The sequence below is a fragment of the Malus sylvestris genome, chromosome 14 (assembly GCF_916048215.2).
Source record: "Malus sylvestris chromosome 14, drMalSylv7.2, whole genome shotgun sequence".
In the NCBI taxonomy this organism is placed as follows: domain Eukaryota; kingdom Viridiplantae; phylum Streptophyta; class Magnoliopsida; order Rosales; family Rosaceae; genus Malus; species Malus sylvestris.
The window spans coordinates 1,148,951-1,167,572 of NC_062273.1; the positions used below are offsets into that span (position 1 = coordinate 1,148,951).

Sequence of the window (18,622 nt, forward strand, 5' to 3'; positions counted from 1 at the left end):
AGTCTTCACCAGAAAGAAAAAGAAAGAAGAGGGAAAGAAAGAAACTCATAACTCATAATCCCATCATAGCCTAATTTTAGTGTTGGAAATGGAGTCGTGCTTGGATTATTTATTTATTTATATTGGTGTCATGTTTCGTGTTAATAAATTGTAAAATTGATAATATATAAGGATTTTTTTGGCCAAAATAGTTCATGAGATTGATATAAATTCTCATTTTGAACCATAATAATGAAATTCAATATAAGTGGTCTCTGAATTTGTTCACTGTAAATCATTTTGGTCATTTTATAAAAAAATCTATCAATATCAATGTTAAGGGGAGAGTATGGCTCGACAAAAATACCATTTAAAAGGTGATCACATAGTTGTTCACGTGATAATTTAACGATTTTTCACAGAATGATCAAAATAATTTATAGTGAATAAACTTATACTTGTCAACAAAGCTATGAAGAACAATCAAGAAAGTAGAGAGAGAAAGTACTCAAGAGAATAGAATTGTATAACAAACTTATTTGTGTAACAATTACAAGACTTTCCCCTATTTATAACTACATTTACCATAACTACCTCAAAACATATCCACTAATACATTGACAAGCGGTACACTTTACAATTTGGCACTTGTCATATTACAAGCAACCTACAATCTTTATAGTCTAACAATACGTACCAACTATCAACTTCATTGTAACAAACTATAATGAAGAGTTATATCAATCTTAGAAACCTTTCATAATATAATAATATATCGACTCATATTAAACATAAAAAAGTTATCATTTTGTGAGTATAATATTATGTGAACAGTGGATGATGTGTTTGTCGTTTTAATTGTGTACGCATTGTGAAGCCAAAAATAATCAAGAGGCGACACGTGCATTTTTGAGTAAGGAAAAGACAAAATTACCCTCGATGCACATCAGATTTCCTACGCGCGAGCAGTGGACAATCATCTGTCAATCAAGTCAAAAATGTCCAAAATATGTAACAAATTCAAAGTTATTTCATCCATCCTCATCCTATATTTTCCACAAGGTAATTATTTCATAACCTTCAAAACATTCCAAATAAATTGAGTTAATTGGCTAATTAATGGATTTATTCCTAATTAATCCATTAATTACCAATTAAATCACTCATTTCACACAAAAATACCCCAAAGGGCGGGCCTCCTTTTCTCTAAAGGGGGACTGGCCATGCTCTATATATTGAACCCCATTTTCTTTAAAAACCTAAGTCCACACTCTTGCAAAACTCCAAAAACTCTCTAAATATTTTTCTCTCTAAATTCTAATTTTGGCATCGGAGGTTCTTCGGTCAAAACCCCCCTCCCCCATTCATCGTGGGTGCGTGAGGCTCTTGGTTTTGACCCTAAGGTGTTAATTGTTTTGCAGGTGCAATTTTGTCCAAGAAGGAGATGGAAATTTGCATCCACACGCATCACATCGTGCATTCGTACAAGTTTAGAGTTGCAATAACGTGTTGTGTCTAAAATTACTATCTGTATGCAGTTTCATACAAAACCATTTTACATAATCGTCTTTCTCTCCCTCTCTTGTTTTTCTTTGAACAACTCATTTTATCAACCCTTATGCTGGGTTTGGATCGAAATGTATGTTTGGAATTTTAGTCCAAACCATAGTTCTAATCATACTCACGAGGTGAACCACCACTGAGTAGTATAGTAGTTGGGAACGAATTTCAAACTCATATTTCACACGGTATGTCCTGTGTTTGATTTCTGGCATTGCTGAATCGCACGATGATGATCATGAGGAAGTTAAAATGCTTCTGTGAGTTTTTCTTACTCCTGAAAGAGTGTATTGTCGTAATGAAACTACGAGCTAATCCTTTTTCAGAAAAGAATAAAATAAAATCATACTCACCTCCGAATCTGATTGAGATCAAACACTAAACACGTAGAATTAATTTTGATTGTTTAGTTTCTTTGCCTCCTTCACTATAATTAAATCAAATGAAAAATTCTCAAGTACCTAGCTACCTTGTCCACACCAAAAAATTAATAAAATTTGTATCTCTGTATATCTACAGGTAGCGGTAGCTATCTTGTGACTGTATTAACAAGTGGTCTGTTCGCAACAGATATTGGAGAATCGATTCCCGACACATGAAACGTCTGACTTTCACCATTCTTAATTTCTAATATTTTTTTTTTTTGTTTTTTGGGTAACCAAAAGGAGATTGGAGATGCAACACGAGAACTTTCTAGGATGTCACACATTTTAGTACTATTGTCATCCAAACTCGCTTAATTTCGGAGTTTTAATCAGATCCGATGCATGTAAGTTGGTAGTACTACTCTAACCAAATAATTTTTTCATGATGTCCTATCTATACCTAAAGTTCACTAGCTTTTATTCATCGGATTCAAACTTAGTCATGATATTTTATAGCAAAGTGAGAAGATAATGCATTTTTTTAGTATCTCTCCACTTGTATTATGACACATAATGTGCCTTTTTTATTTTTTATTTTTTTATTTTATATATATATATATATATATATATATATATATATATATCAACGATAATGAAAATTTCTACGTTCACATTTCCGTGGTGAGAATGAAAAATATTACAATGCTAGAAGCTAGTTAGCAAGGATATAGGAATCCCATTGCAGAGGAAGGACAAATAAGTTGAAAAGGAAAAGAAAAGAGCAACGTGCATAATTACACATGAACAGAGATTTAGTAGCTGCTTAATATTTGTTAGTAGATCTCGATAAGTTATTTTAAGGTAAAGTCTATCGGTGGAGAATTAGTTTTCTATTTCACTCGCCGGTTTATTTATTTATGATTGAGTTAACTGATTGAAATCTTTCAACCAGATGAGACCTAGATGACCAGTGGATCAACAGTTTTTAACTAGATTAGAAAGAATTTCTTCAGTGATAATAAATTCGTCATTAATTTAAGGACAAATATGTTGAAGAGTGTAAAGTTTCACATCATGTTTAATTAACTACAATTTATGTTAATTGGTTTCACTACTTATTGTATCAAACATTTTGTAAACAAAACCCACACTTACGGAATTGCACTAATGATTAAATTGGAGACAACATCAATATTGATTAACATTAGTAGAATAGTATTTTTTTCACCTCGACTTAGGAAGAAAAGAAGGAAAGAAATTTCTCACCCCAAGAGCGTTAAGGTGGCAAAGAGCACCAATTGCAGTACAATAATAGAGTTGTAGTTATTTGGGGCACTCTCTAAAGAGCTCGATGGAGCCCGTTTCACACAAAATGATTAACAAAGAGAAATGTTAAAGTTACTTTTTTTAAAGTAGAACTCTTTGCGAGTTTTTTATCACTTTATATTTTTGGTATAAATTTTATAATGTTGGAATAAAAATAGATGTTAAATTCTAAGTTGACAGAGAATCTATAAAAAATCTCACTTTTAAAATAATCCTTTTAACAAATTTGGCACATGAATATCGTAGTCTGAATTTTTTTTTTTTTTTTTTTTTTTTGTAAAAATGTTGACAAGTACTAGACGGCTAAACGTGTATAAAATTTTAACATAATATTGGAGGACTCTTTTTGCCAAACAAATAAGCTTATGCCACCTACCATTCTTTCAAAATTGGCAACCCATTTACATTCTGCCCTACCAATATTTTTTGGATTTGTATAACTTCATTAAAAAGACATTTAGACATTTTAAGTGAACATTCCAGTGAATTCCTTTTATTTTTGTTATTCTTTTGTATTTTTGGTCATAAAGTAACCAACAAATACAGTATTTCAGATGGGGTCTTGTACCAGATGCGTGTCGTGTATGGACATCTCATTCCATAAAAAGGACGGGGAGGAATAGTCGTATCACTGAAGATAGAAAGGACAAATGAGTTGGAAAAAATAAATAAAAACAAAAACATGACAATTAACTTGGACGAAACAAAACCACGCATGTTTTTTATTACTAGATTTTCAAACATAGGATATCTATACTATTATTTATCTTTACTAATTAATAAAAATACTCATTGTTAACTAAAATTTTATGAAATTACTAGTTTAACTCTTTAATTAAAACAGAACATGAATAAGAAATATGAGACAGAAATGTAATTTCACACAATCAAATTTTGCTGTTTTTTTTTCAAAGCCTCATCTACATGTAATCCTAACATATCTTTAATTTAAAAAATATATATAAAAAAAAAAACTTCTCACTTCCACATTTTCTATCACTCTCTTCCTCTCTCCTTCTATTTCAAAAATAAAAAATAAAAAAAGTTCTCACATACTTTGTATGTGCCCATATGCTAATTTATTTATTAAGAGAACCCTCTTTGTCAACTTTTTGCCACGTTTTTTCCTATTTTGCCCTTACTTTTGATACACACTAGTGACAAAATGAGGGCAAAATAGTTATTTTGTACCTTTTGACAAAATGACAACCATATCCCTATTTTACCCTTTTTTATACTTATTTTTCTAATTTTACCCTCACTTTTGATACACAATATTTATATAAGGAGGACAAAACAGTAATTATGTAATATTAAAAAAATTATGTACTTATTAAGAGAAATTATTCACACACACAAAGTGTGTGCTCACTGATAGTCTTCTATAATAATATCGATGGTTAGAACATGTGTGCTCACTGTGATCAAACCACTCTAGATTTTGGGTTCAATCTAAACGTGGGTTTGAAGCTATCTAAATCCTAAATTTATGTAATAATTTCCAACACTCTTCTCTTTCTTTAATAATAATAATAATTTCACGGGTAGTCTAAAAAAGTGTGAAAAGCCTTACTAATTAATGATAGCTCATATTGAATTATAAACTAATTGCTACATCGAGACCTTTTATTAAAAAAAAAAAATTTGACAGAAGTATTAGATTAAAAGGAAAACTAATGAAAAGGGTTTGAGTTTTAATGATAAAGATAAAATAAAGAGTAAAGTGAATAGTACCATGATTGACTTTTTAGTGTAAAAATGTGATTTTTCGTTAAAGTGAACAGTACTAGGAGTTTTTCGTTAAAGTTCCCCTAGATTAAACGAGTAAAGTTGAAATCTTTTAACAAGTGATCTTCTATCACAATAGTGAAGAAGAGTATTGTCTTTGCTAGACCCTGTAGCTTTTGACATGACACAAAAACAACACGAAAATAAGGGGTTTCGGATCAACACGATAACCAATCGGCTCATTATCAGGTGACCCGTTAAGAACCCGTTAATAATGGGTTCTTAACGGGTATACACGCGGGTAATACGTGGGTAACTTGTTTCGACCCGTTAAGAAAAAAATTATTTTGATAATTTTAAAGTTTTAAGTACTAAAAGATTTATTAAAAAATACAATAGCCATATTAATATATACAATATATTCTATATTAAATATATAGTTTTGTATTATTATTCTATATAAGTTAAAAAAAAAGGTTTTATTTATTATTTATTTTTATTATGAGAGTTCCTTATTATCATTACTAGGATAAATTTTACTTAATTTGTTGTCCAAATTAAAATAAACTAGTATAATATTTGTATAGGCAAGAACTAAGAAAACATACATACAAGTATGAAAAATATGAAAGAATATATAAACACTCTTGATTCATCAGTATTCCTCCACGAGTAGATAATGGTTACACTTACATTATCATTTAGATTTTGAGTAAACTGTCGATTTGCCCCCTAAACTTTCACCGAACTTTCGATTTCCCCCCTGAACTTTTCGATTGGAAAATTTCCCCCCTGAACTAATTTTTTTAGCCAATTTGCCCCCTACCGTTAGTTTTTCAAACATTCCATTCAAATTTCTGTTAAGTGAGACCATGTGCACAACATATGAGGGTAGATAAGTCATTTCACTCTTAAAAATGATTAAAAAATTGAAAATAAATTTTAAAAAAAAAATTCCCTCTATTTTTTACCTCTACCGCCGATCTCCTTGTACCCACCATTACCACCTCCTCCCACCCCTGAGACCCATCAACCACCATATCCGGTCCTCCCCCTTCCCACACACACAGACTCCTCCTTCCCCTCTCTATTTGTTATTCTACGAACAATGCAAGGAACGAAGAAAGTGGGAAGAGAGAGAGAGAGATTTGTGATGCAGGAAGAGGGTTGGGTCATTGGGGTAGCAGAGGGTGGGGCCAAATCAGGGAGTGGGGTTACAGTTGAGGGAGATGAGGGTAGGGGGAGGATGTCGTAGGGGTGGGTGATGGGGGTGCGGAAAGGAAGTGGTGGTGGCTGGGGTTTTTGTATTTTTTTCTTTTTTCTTTTCTTCGATCTGTTTTTGTTTAATCATTTTTTTTAATAATGTAAAATTAGTAGAATGTTCATGCCATGAAGACAATAACACCGTATGTCATTTTTTATACATAGGAATGAGTGAAAAATAAAATTGAGGATATGAATTAGAGGGAAATTTTCAGTTTTTTAATCATTTTTAAGAATGAAATGACTTAACTACCCTCATATGTTGTGCACATGGTCTCACTTAATAGAAATTTGGATGGAATGTTTGAAAAACTAACGGTAGGGGGCAAATTGGCTAAAAAAATTAGTTCAGGGGGGAAATTTTCCAATCGAAAAGTTCAGGGGGGAAATCGAAAGTTCGGTGAAAGTTTAGGGGGCAAATCGACAGTTTACTCTTTAGATTTTTAAAATCCTCCAAACTCTCATGAATAATGTTTCTTATTTGAGGGCAAAATTAATAAAATTAATAATAATTATTGTAGAAGTGTAAAAAATGTAATATATATATATATATATATATATATACACACACACAATTACTCATAGTGACAAGCTTTACAACTTTCATGAAAGGGTCAGCTTTGAAATCCAACTCTATAATCCATAAACCTTAAATTTATATTTAACCGTCGATTGTATTCTTCTTATTGAATTTCATTTTTTTAATTTATTTTTAAAACATGATCATCTGGCAGATGTAAGAAGATGAACGGTTCATATATATCACGTTTCGATATTTACGGTTAACTAAAATATGAGTCGATGTCATATAGTTTGTAGAAACTTTATAACAATAAGCAATATTTTTACTAACCGTAAAACTTTGAATATAATATCAACGATCCAAACCGTTCATCTTTCTGCATACTCTAATAGATTATGTTTTCAAAAAACAAAATCTGAAAAAACAAAATTTGATGAGAACAATGAAGCGTAAATGTAAACAACAATCAACGGTTAAATTTTGATTTATGATTTATATGATTATATTGGCGAATTTCGAAGTTAAGCTCTTCATGAAAGTTATAAAGCTTGTCATTACGAACATTTATATATTTTTTCTATATACTTATTTAGTATTATGTTTTTCATTTGATTATTTATTGGTTTAAAATATATTTTCCTTAACTGGTAACTGGTCAGGTCATATTACCTGTTAATATTATCGGGTCAAATCATTTTACCCGTTTAATTTAACGGATGTTACACGACACGATCCGTTAAGATATCAGATATAACATAAAAAACACAACACGAATATCAAGTCTGACTCTTTGCACTATTGTGTGAGTCCGAATTGCGTCAACTTCCTAATTTAACATCAAAGTTTCCAACAACCATTCTTCCAAATTGGTGAACCCGTCCCATATTCAAACTCCAAAGTCCAAACTGTCCAAAAAAATCAAGTTAGTTGAAAAATATAATTTCTTTTATATAAGGTAGATAGCCCATGAGGTTCATTTACTCTGGCCAGTTTTGACGCGACTGGTTTAATCGGACGTGGTAGGTTTCAGACCGTTCAAAACATCTCTTGCTGTTCTACCCCTCAACCCCATCGACGTCACTCAAATCTTCTTCTTTTTTCTTTCTCATTTTGGACTTCCCAGAAAAAAATAGACCATATTAATGAGAGCCCATAATTCCAACAAAATAGAGGTGATGGCCAATTATTTTATTCATTCATCAGCTCCATACTCTCTGTAAACATCTCCTCCACACTCTCCATCTCTCTCTGACTGTTAGTCTTCCAATTCATCCATCGCTTGGGGACTGTCATTGGGTTAATTTGCAGGTAACTCCAGTATATGAGTCTCTCTCTCTCTCTCTCTCCAACTCTCTCCGACTGTTAGTCTTCCAACTCATCCATCGCTTGGGGAGTGTCATTGGGTTAATTTGCAAGCAACTCCAGTATGTTAGTCTCTCTCGCTCTCTCTCTCTGTTTTACCATGCTGCAAAGTTTTTGGGTATGATTTTCTAAACATAATTGGTTGGTTGGATAATATAGATTGGATACCAGGAATATGAAATGATTCATAACTATCGACTGATGAGTGGTTGTTGTCGTATTAAGCTACTGATAAGTTAGCGCTTTAGTTTTTCTATACGTATGTCTGTATAGATATATAGTTGGTTTTCTGTCGATCTGCATTTTGTAAGAGTTGAACAGAGCTCGACGTAAAACCCGAGTTCTGGGCGGATGTCTAGTTATTTTAGCAACTGCTCAGTATGGTGATTAAGTTACTTTTTACTATTTGTAACTAGTCGATTAATTACAAGAATACGTTCACTAACTTGAGGAACATTGCTGTGAATGAAGGACTTAGGTGGGTAGGAGTTAGGTGGGTTCAAACTTGATAGGCAATGTGCGGCTGTCGTTTCTGTTGACTAGTTGTTACGTGGCATATCTAGCTTCACGATAATTTGCATTTAATTGATCATTGTACCCCTATCTCTCTATATCTCTCTCCATCTCTCTAGCTGATACAGCTCATCATCATTTAGCTTTGCATTTGTTTTTTTATTGTTGGTCATCAATCCTATTTTCCGATTCTGATAGGAACAGTTGCCAAGTGAATTCAAGTTTCGTATCCGCAATGGCGCGAAAAGAAGTATACCCAATGTCTTTCAATAAAGTATTAGACATTTCACATACTAATGAGTAAATATATTAATATAATTCTCCTATTTCATAAAATGTGGGAACGCAAACCTTAGTTTAGTCAAGTTAATTAAAGTAGTGTACTTCACCCTCTACGTCACAAAACATGCATGAAGTATTTGCAGCTAACTGAAGACTTGATGCAAAATCGAGGGAACTGACGTTCTAGGATTCATACAGCCGATCTCATTAATGAGATAATGCTTTGTTGTTGTTGTTGTTGTATTTATCATTTTGTACGGAAAAAAAATATGAAATCATGTGGGCCGTTAAGCTCAACATGTCAGTTAACCTCCTTTGATACTAAAACGGTAGTTGAGATTTCACTCTAAAACTAATACGCAGTAAATGAGTAGTCCAACTCCTTATAAGACCTTTAAATGTTTGTAATTCCCCGATGTGGAATTGACACTCTCACCGTTGTTAACCGGCTGTGAGCCTTCAAATTTGGAGACCTGAATTTTACAGACTAGAAACCCAGTCTCCAAAATTTTCTCCTTGTAGTGCAAGAATGAATTAAAACAATTTCCATGAGAATAATATCCAATCTTTTTTCTGAAGGCAGTTGTATTTATATTTGGCACTTGCCTTGCAGATCAAGTAACTAGACTCACTTGATCACATCACATGGGAGAAGACATTAAAAGGAGTCTCTTGGTAAAAGAGACAAGTGCCGGGGAAGAAGAGACTAGAGTTATTGATGGCGAAGAGGAATTGTCACTGAAAAGAAGGGTATGGATTGAAATCAAGAAGATGTGGCTGGTGGCTGGCCCTGCTATATTCACCAGAGTTGCGTCTTTCGGAACAAATGTCGTCAGTCAAGCGTTTATCGGTCACATTGGCTCTCTGGAGTTAGCGGCTTTTTCACTCGTGTTCACAGTACTTGTCAGGTTCGGAAACGGCATCTTGGTATGTTTATTATGGCTCCCTTTACTATTTCTTTTATTTGATCTTGTTTTTCAGATGTTCTTGGGGACCAATTGCAATCGGCATACCACTCTCAATTTCTTTTCGCAGTTTTTGAACTCCACAGTGAATTAATTTGAAAGAAGTTGCATTTAAAGCAGATATAGTTTTGTTTAGTGCTAAAATCTTAAATTTATAGCAGATAAATTTTTTAAGTTCGTGGTTGTCTCAAAGACTAGTTCAAGATCGTGTTCACTTACTGTTTTTAGTTGTGTTGTTAATGTACTTCAAATGAACGAATTCATAATAATGGCTTCGAAGATCAGCGATTGAGTATTCGTCAAGTTTTCTTTACTTTATAACTTGCATTTGCATATGATCTATGTACCCCAACTTGTAGCTGAAAAATGTATTACCCCAACTACATTCTGGTTTGTCATCTGTTTTCCAAATTGTAGAGGCAAATGTGAAATAAGCGTTATTTTCTAATGGCTACTGTACCAATTAGTTCACGAAGTTATCTGCTCTACGAAAACTTAACCATAACAGCTAGGCTTTTCCGTGTGATCTGACTGATCGATGTTTCTGAATCTGTTACTCTACAGCTTGGCATGGCAAGTGCGCTGGAAACTCTCTGTGGTCAATCGTATGGTGCAAAACAGTACAACATGCTCGGGATACATCTTCAGAGGTCATGGATAGTACTGTGTGTAGGCACATTATTCCTTATTCCTCTTTTCGTCTTTACAACCCCCATTTTTGAGGCTTTGGGCCAAGCAGACAATATTTCAGAAGTTGCAGGATATATTTCTCTATGGGTAATCCCTGTGCTTTTTGCCTTTGTTGTATCATTTACCTGCCAAATGTACTTACAAGCGCAAAGCAAAAATATGATCGTTGCATATGTGTCAGCGGTTTCAATTGGAATCCACATCTTTCTTTGCTGGCTTTTGAGTGTGAAATTTAAGTTTGGGGTTCCCGGTGTGTTGGTGTCGACGATTATATCATATTGGTTACCCAACGTGGGTCAGCTTTTGTTTATTCTGTGTGGTGGATGCCCCGAAACATGGACAGGCTTCTCAATGTTAGCTTTTACTGATCTCTGGGATGTCGTCAAGCTTTCTCTGTCATCCGGCGTTATGCTTTGGTAAGAATTTCTATTTGTTTCGGCTTTTATTTTGTCCCTTATTCCATAGGTTTCTTTAAGTGCGCACGTATAAGTTGTTATAAATTTACTGATTTCGGTCATTGATAGTATCTGCATGGAGGCCTTATGAACTAGGTGCTTTCACATAGACACAAATCACATAACTGTTATTCATTTACAGTCTTGAGCTTTGGTACAACACAATCTTGGTCCTTTTAACGGGAAACATGGAAAGCGCTGAAGTTTCTATCGATGCCCTATCTATTTGGTAAGTTTTAGAGCCTTCCTCTTCCTTGTGATCCTAATCTCTGATCATCCAACTGTTTTCAATGCTAAATTTTCCGACATAATTGCAGCCTCAACATCGTGGGGTGGGAAATGATGATATCTCTCGGTTTCCTGGCTACAGCAAGGTACTTATTCTCGTTCTTCAGAAAATTGTTCTCTGCGAACACGATGAAAATTATATAAGATCTTCATCGGAGCAATGCCTCACTTTTGAATATACGCTCTTTGACATATTCTTAGAACTTCATATGTTTTTATGTAATGTACTGTTGTACTGAAGTGTGCTTGATATCTTTCACTAGTGTACGAGTGTCGAACGAGCTTGGAAGAGGTAGCTCAAAGGCGGCAAAGTTCTCGATTGTGGTTATTGTGTCGGTATCACTCTCCATTGGATTGGTGCTTTTCGTGCTTTTCTTATTCTTGAGGAAAAAACTTGCGTACATTTTCACCAACGATGAGGCTGTAGCTGACATGGTTGCTGAATTGTCTCCTTTGTTGGCCTTCTCCATACTGTTGAACAGCGTTCAACCCGTGCTCTCTGGTACTGTTTCCATTTCTCTAAAATACGTAATCGTATTATTTCGCCTAGATTAGGTAGGTCGATACCATGAAGAAAACAATTTCCTTCTGTGTCTTCAAGTACCAGTTGATTAGTTAACTTAGTACATTGCAATTATCATGAACATTTCTTGTTTCCGAAGGAACGTATTATAAATCTTGAAGAGTTCATAACGTAACGAATCTTTCATCGACAGGAGTTGCTCTGGGAGCTGGATGGCAGAAATATGTAGCATATGTGAACCTAGGCTGCTATTACGTTATAGGGATCCCTGTTGGAGTTGTGCTTGGTTGGCCTCTAAAAATGCAAGTCAAAGTAAGCTACTCTCTCTATCTTCTTCTCACTCAGTCTAATTTTTGTTAGGGTTCGTTTGGGGTCCCCGATACTGGGTTTTGAGACTGGAGTCCGATGCATGTTTTGTGACGTTGAAATGGTTATCGAACGAGCCCCCTACCAAATCACTTCAATAGTCGTGTTTTCTCTTCGATTTGCTCTTTGCAATAACTCATTTTATCAATCCTCTTCTGCAGGGTGTTTGGATTGGAATGTTGTTTGGAACATTAGTCCAAACTATTGTGCTAATGATACTCACCTACAAGACTGATTGGGATAAACAGGTAGAATTAATATTTGATTGTTTTCTATGCATCCTTCACTAAAATTAACATGACATACTGAAAGAACCTTTCTTCAGAACCAAGAAACTAAAACATGTATCAACATCTACAGGTAGATATAGCTCGTAACCGCGTTAGCAGGTGGGGTCGAACAAATAACGAAGAATCGAATCCCGACACATGAAGAAATGTCTGATTTTTATCGTCCTTCAATTGTTCTAGTCCCACCACGAGAAAGACGCACAGAAGTAACACTTCGTGCGAGCAGAGGATCTTTTGAGGGTTAATTGTGTTTTCCATTTTGCCCTTCATTTTTATTTGATTCAAATGACTTTCGTTATGAAATTGAGGGACATTAGAGCATTCTCAACAGAGTGGAGTCAAGGACTCCAGATACCGCTAAACCAAATAGTCATTTGCATTTTTCGGCGGTAAATAAAGTGGCCATTGGCGTTTTTTTGTCGACAAACAATAGGATAATTACACAAAATTTTTCTTTGATTCAAACAAGTTTCATTTATGAGAGCATTCTCAACAAAGTAGAGTCATGGACTCTAGGTACCGCTAAGCCAAATAGTCACTGGCCCTTTTTTGGGTGGTAAACAAAATGGCCGTTGGCATTTTTGTGTCGACAAGCAATAGGATAATTACACTAAATTTATTTAAAAAGCGGGAAGCAGCACAGCGGAACAATAAAATCCCACATAGGTGAGGCGTAGAAAGAAACACATGAAACTTGGACCAAAACACAGAGGTATAATCCTCCCAGATGGCTCGCAGCTCCATCATAGCTAAAAATGGCTTCCAAAAGAAAGGGGGAGAAAAAAAATGGCCCATCCTCCGACCCCGTTGTGCCGGAGGACAGGGTAAACCATCACGAGACAAGACTTTAACCGAACAGGGCGGGGAACCTGAAATTTACCGACCCCTTCATCAATGAGAAGGGAAATATTAATATGTCATAACCTTGATGATGATATGGCACTTGGACGAAAGAAAATTGCACATGTAACTTCTCAGATAGAATTACAGATGGTGAGAGCACTAAAGTTAGAAGTTTACAAAAGAGAGGGATCATCTTCTCAACAGATTGTATGCTGGTAAATCCTTTACACTGGAGACATCCTCGAGTGCAAGCTCGCGTTCCAACTGACTTGTTGTAGACTTCATAACATCCTGGAAAAAATTAAAAACAGAATCAGAATAAGAAGAATACAGTGCTTTGCATCTTAAATTCGTGAGCGGAGTGACAATGATTTACGTTGAAGTCCATATAAGAAGCACGCTTTGCGAGCCATTGAGCATCCATCATCTGGAAGGCTACACAATAAAGTTTGTCAAATGCCATCTCATCTTCTTCAAGCAGTTCGAGAAAACGGATTCCAGCCAAAGTAGTTGGCTTTGCTGCAAGAAAATATATCCGATTATTTATTTATAAACACAGCATCAGCGTTCAGAATTTGAGGGAGGAAACAAAGAACTCTTCAGATAAACATGCTAAGCTGATGCATTCTTGTCAAATGGTTAAGATCGTCCATCCTCTCGCTTAAAAATTTAACGGTACCTGATTGAAGATCCAACATTTGTGCCAAGACAAAAGAAATATTGATGCCAGCTACAGCAAAGGGATATTCCCAGTCAGCTCTAGTTCCATCTTGTTTGTGCAACAATCTCTGGAATGATTCCTGTAAGATGATCAAATCAGAAACTCATCAACCCTTTCATGACTTCTGCAGAAACATGGAACAAAATGAAAACTTAATTAAAATAGAAAGTCTTGCACGCTACATTCAAAAGAAAGCAATATTTTGACACCCATACACATTAAAGCATTGAAAGGACAATATTTCTATGCACATGCATCATGTATGCAATAACCTACAAGTTTTGAACATACGAGAGAAATGTAAGACAGAATGTCTTGCAAGCATGATGCTGGGAAACAAAGATAGACAGACAGACTAAGAAAGTAAATCTGAAGGGAGTGGTATTATTCTGGTTATAAGTTATAACAATAAGAAAAATGCATCTCCTTTGAGCACTTAACCCAACAATCCCAGCATCAAAAACCAAAAGCATTCCTCTCATGTAAGTAATAGAATGAACTCAAACCCTTCTTTTCTTTGAAGCGAAGATGATGAAGGGTACTAATTCACCAAAATATAAAAAAGGGCAAGACTTCCAGTTTATCAAAGGGCTGGCATCCAAAATAGCACCAATATCTGCATTGATAACACCGCTACAAATGTGGGACACTGAAACTCTACCCCCGCTATAATATTTGTCGATATTTTATAACTTTGAGCACTGAATCTACTGATATCTCAGACAAGGCCGATATTTTCATCCTTATCACAGAGGCTTTCTCTAAAAGTCAAAGCACCGAGGAAAATTTCCAACTTCAGAACCATTAATATTTGTGAAACCCAAAACTTCAAATGCAGCAAGGATTCTCCACTCAGCCTTGCAATGAAAGTTTACTTATGTAGTAATCAGTGTTCATTGTAAATCATAAAAATCACATTCATCAGAACAGTGAAAGGGGCAAAGAATTTGGATGGCTCAAGTTTAATAAATTAAAGGTTTAAAGAAAACACGGGATAAATCTCAAAGTAACAGAAAAATATATCAAAGGCATACAATTTTTTTATCTACTATTGAGAGATTTATTTGCTAAAATGAAATAGAACCTACCAGCCTATTATAATTGAAAAAAATAAATTAAGTTAGAAAGAGACAAACCGGATACTGCTGGGCAAAAAAGATAAGATTCTCCAATGATATAAATCCCCCACCTCTGCAAATAAAGTTTGAAATTTCTCGTTATCATTTTCTTTCACAAAGGAAATATGAAACAAAAATATATGTGACTCACATCACTATAATTTCATCTCGTTTAAACTACACACCTAAAATCTGTTGAAGGGTCTGAACCTTGCCAACCCATCTGTTTCCAAAGGTCTGATTTAAGAGGTGGGAGCTCCTTATCCGGATAAGCCAACCTCCATAACTGTAAGAGCGCATCCTGCAATTAACAAACTCAATTTGTGTTTAAAATTGAAACAACAAAACTAAATTGATTAATTCAATGTCCAGTAATAGTACAAACAACTCTTCTATTTTTTTTAAAATCACTTGGACATTGTTTATCATCATAATCAATTTTCAGTCTAGAAAAATCAACTATGAGAAGTTTGTAAAGTTTTAAAACCAGCATGGCTGCATCCAAAATTTTCATTAAACTCACAGGAGGAGGCTATCCTAAGGTACAATATAAAGAAGATATAGAATAGTATCATTCCAAAAACATTGTTCAATATTTTCCCAATTTCTTCATGGCGATTGCATCCAGAATTAGTATGAAAATAATACCAGGGATGCATGCACATCTTGGGATGGAACTAAAGTTAAACAAACCAACTAACTGTAAATACTTACATTTGTCTGAACGAAGAGCACAAGTTTAGACATTTTGGGCATGAAGTCAACCAAAATAAAAGAAAATAATGATACTAATAGCCCACAGTAAGTGTGATACAGTAGTACTAGTAACACAAACAGAAAAATGATCAAAATGCTGTGAAATGGAAAAAAAAGACCTACTTGATGCTCCACACGAGAACCATCAAAGGGTACTTGAAGCCTTTGTCGTAGATATCTGAGTCTTGCTTCCTAGAGGGCACAAACACCCACACAAGTGAACCTCATATTAAAAAAATATATATTATACCATATATACACATCCATGATGAAAAAACAGTATAAATCGTTGTCATTCCGTTGTTCCAAACATCAATATTACGGATATGTTCCCCTAACAACTAAAAATCAAATTGGAGGGTCAAGATCAAAGAAGAGATCTACTAGAAGGAATTACACCATCCTCCAAGCCCAGAATCAAAAGAAAAATGAAAAGCCAAATAAGAAACTACCAGCTTGCAAAGCAATTGGAAACCAGCTTCTAATAACAGATTGTAATTTTCATCACAAGCACACCCATTAATGATGAAGTATTCTACAGTCCTTACTCTGACTCCCCAGAGTTAGTAAGCCAAAGTTAACTTTCACAGTTCCAAATTCATAAACTTAAATTTTAAACCAGCCCACACTCCTTGAAAATGTATGATAGAGAGCTTTTAAATGAGACCACACCCCTTGAATATAACCCAAGAGAAAGAAAAAAAATATCATAAAGGTAAAGACATTTCATTTCTCAAAGGTTATAAAGATCATATCATTTCATTGGACATACTTGCAGAGGACTAAGAGGAGGAGCAAACAACTTAGCACTTTCTCCATTTTGTGTAGTTGAAGAGAAGGTCAAAAGCCGACCAATAAGTGATCCAGATCCAAGAACAATATTTGCTACAAAAGAGAAAACCAGAAAAATTAAGTTCCAAAACTATAAGTATATTTCCACTATATAAAATACAGAACAAAATTCACATAGTATGAACAGTATAATGATCACGATCCGAAATATGTGGAATGAGCTGTGTCTTGACTCTTATCAAATTTAACTATATCAAACTCCTCAACAGAATTTTGAATGATCCTCAGGGTACTTTAACTCGTCCAATGAAAATATTGCCAACCTTTAGGACATTTCAGTAACCTAACACTTGAAATTTGATGAAATCATAGAACGACTGACCAGGAATCATATCACTTAATTAAATGGTTGCTTATCAAGTGGGTACCTTTCTAAGAATGATTCCATAGTTGCTGTTTATTTGGTTAGATCATGTTCTAAAAATCTAGCTGTATAATGCCCCATCACTTATGGGCAAAGTTGAGAAAAGCTTTCCAGTAAAACGGTAAAGTCTTATTGACAACAAAAATCTTGAATACCTAACCACCGTGCCCACTGCGCAATCAACTGAGAAAACAGAAGGGTCCAATGGAGGTGTTCCTTTCTCCGCTCATCATCCCAGATCTCTTCAAGCGTCGTTTCCTGTGGTGCATCCCAAAAAGATATCAATCACAAAAGGCCAAAAATAACTATTACTGAAAAAAAATAAAAATCCTATCCTCCATTTAAATGAACAAATAAAAGCCTCACCTCTGCACGCCTATCTGAATAATTTCCCAGTAGAGGCACATTAAGTTCATCTGACTCCGACGTCTCCAAATGCTCCATCTTTTTCCCATCCACATCCCCATGATGAAACCTTTTCCTCAAAGTTGCCGACGCCATGGCGCTTCGTATATAATCAGACTGCATTTTCAAACAAATCATCTCATCAGTCGCGTTGTTACAAGCCAAATGCAGCATCTTTCACACACTGGCAAACAACCCAATACTACATTCTCTCCAAACTTCCATTAAAGCTAACAACTTTCCACCCAATCGAAAACCAAATCACAAACCCTTAAGCACATTACTTAAATCCCAACCACTAAATAAGTGCAATTTCAGACTAATCCACTACTGCATACAGTCCCAGAGCTACTGAGATACACCCACAAATTTCAATTCCATAAACCCTAACACTGAAAAAACTCGGATTCAGTTCGGAATATCAAATGGGTTTGTGTCATCTTCCAATTCAGGCCCATAAATCAAGTTTACATTAGCAAAAACGAAGAAATACCAACAAATCAAAAGTTGAAGAAGAAGGAGAAGACAGAGGATTGCTGACGCCTCACCTTACGTTACCTATGGCTTCCGCAGACGACCCCAAAACTGAATAGCCTTTCGTTCTTCAGTGATTTTTGTGCTGACAATCGAATCGAATAGCTTGCTCTTCTATATGTGACTTTATTCTTCAACCCAAAATTCTGAAAAATCAAAAAATTGTATATCTATCGATTCTGTGTGTGTGTGTTTATTCAGAGTATTGTATTGGTGAAGACGACTTTCTGAATCCAGAGTTTGACGCCAATTCAATGCGAGCACAGCCGAGGTGACGTGCCTATAACGTTTTAAAGCTTGCAGCTTTTTTTTTTTGTTTTTTTGTTTTTGTTTTTTTTTTTGTTCTTACTTGTTCAGAAGTAATCGTGTTATCAGAAGGAATAGTGTTTATCTTAGATTTGATTTAGAACTCTTATTTTAATGTATAGAAGTAATCATGTTATAAGAAGTAATTGTATTTATCTTAGATTTGATTTTCAGAATTTTTATTTTAATGTTCAGAAGTAATCGTGTTTATCTTATATTAGATTCTTTAATTTTAATCTCAACTA

At 34.7% G+C, this 18,622-nt stretch overlaps 2 protein-coding genes across 8 annotated transcripts; one reads left to right on the forward strand and one right to left on the reverse strand.

The window, feature by feature from the left end:
* Nucleotides 1-7,729: 7,729 nt before the first annotated feature.
* LOC126600134 (protein DETOXIFICATION 21-like) lies at nt 7,730-12,806 on the forward strand. Of its 5 annotated transcripts, none has more exons than XM_050266677.1 (9): nt 7,730-8,224; nt 9,515-9,828; nt 10,431-10,972; nt 11,154-11,240; nt 11,329-11,385; nt 11,563-11,801; nt 12,016-12,134; nt 12,350-12,436; nt 12,549-12,806. In XM_050266677.1, exons 2-9 carry the CDS (start codon nt 9,547-9,549, stop codon nt 12,618-12,620), a joined length of 1,485 nt encoding a protein of 494 aa, XP_050122634.1. In that variant the 5' UTR covers nt 7,730-8,224; nt 9,515-9,546; the 3' UTR covers nt 12,621-12,806. The 5 variants fall into 5 exon arrangements, with proteins under 5 accessions (XP_050122634.1, XP_050122631.1, XP_050122632.1 ...); XM_050266674.1 differs by having other exon boundaries at nt 7,730-8,172; XM_050266675.1 differs by having other exon boundaries at nt 7,730-8,168.
* A 269-nt stretch (nt 12,807-13,075) lies between these two features.
* LOC126600135 (uncharacterized) lies at nt 13,076-18,385 on the reverse strand. 3 transcript variants are annotated; one of them, XM_050266680.1, is made up of 11 exons: nt 18,086-18,383; nt 17,499-17,654; nt 17,288-17,390; nt 16,689-16,801; nt 16,040-16,108; nt 15,346-15,461; nt 15,179-15,233; nt 14,001-14,121; nt 13,698-13,840; nt 13,499-13,612; nt 13,076-13,347 (listed from the first exon to the last, which is right to left on the reverse strand). In XM_050266680.1, exons 2-10 carry the CDS (start codon nt 17,631-17,633, stop codon nt 13,511-13,513), a joined length of 957 nt encoding a protein of 318 aa, XP_050122637.1. In that variant the 5' UTR covers nt 17,634-17,654; nt 18,086-18,383; the 3' UTR covers nt 13,076-13,347; nt 13,499-13,510. The 3 variants fall into 3 exon arrangements, with proteins under 3 accessions (XP_050122637.1, XP_050122636.1, XP_050122638.1); XM_050266679.1 differs by having other exon boundaries at nt 13,325-13,364; XM_050266681.1 differs by having other exon boundaries at nt 13,325-13,612; nt 18,096-18,385.
* Nucleotides 18,386-18,622: the final 237 nt, after the last annotated feature.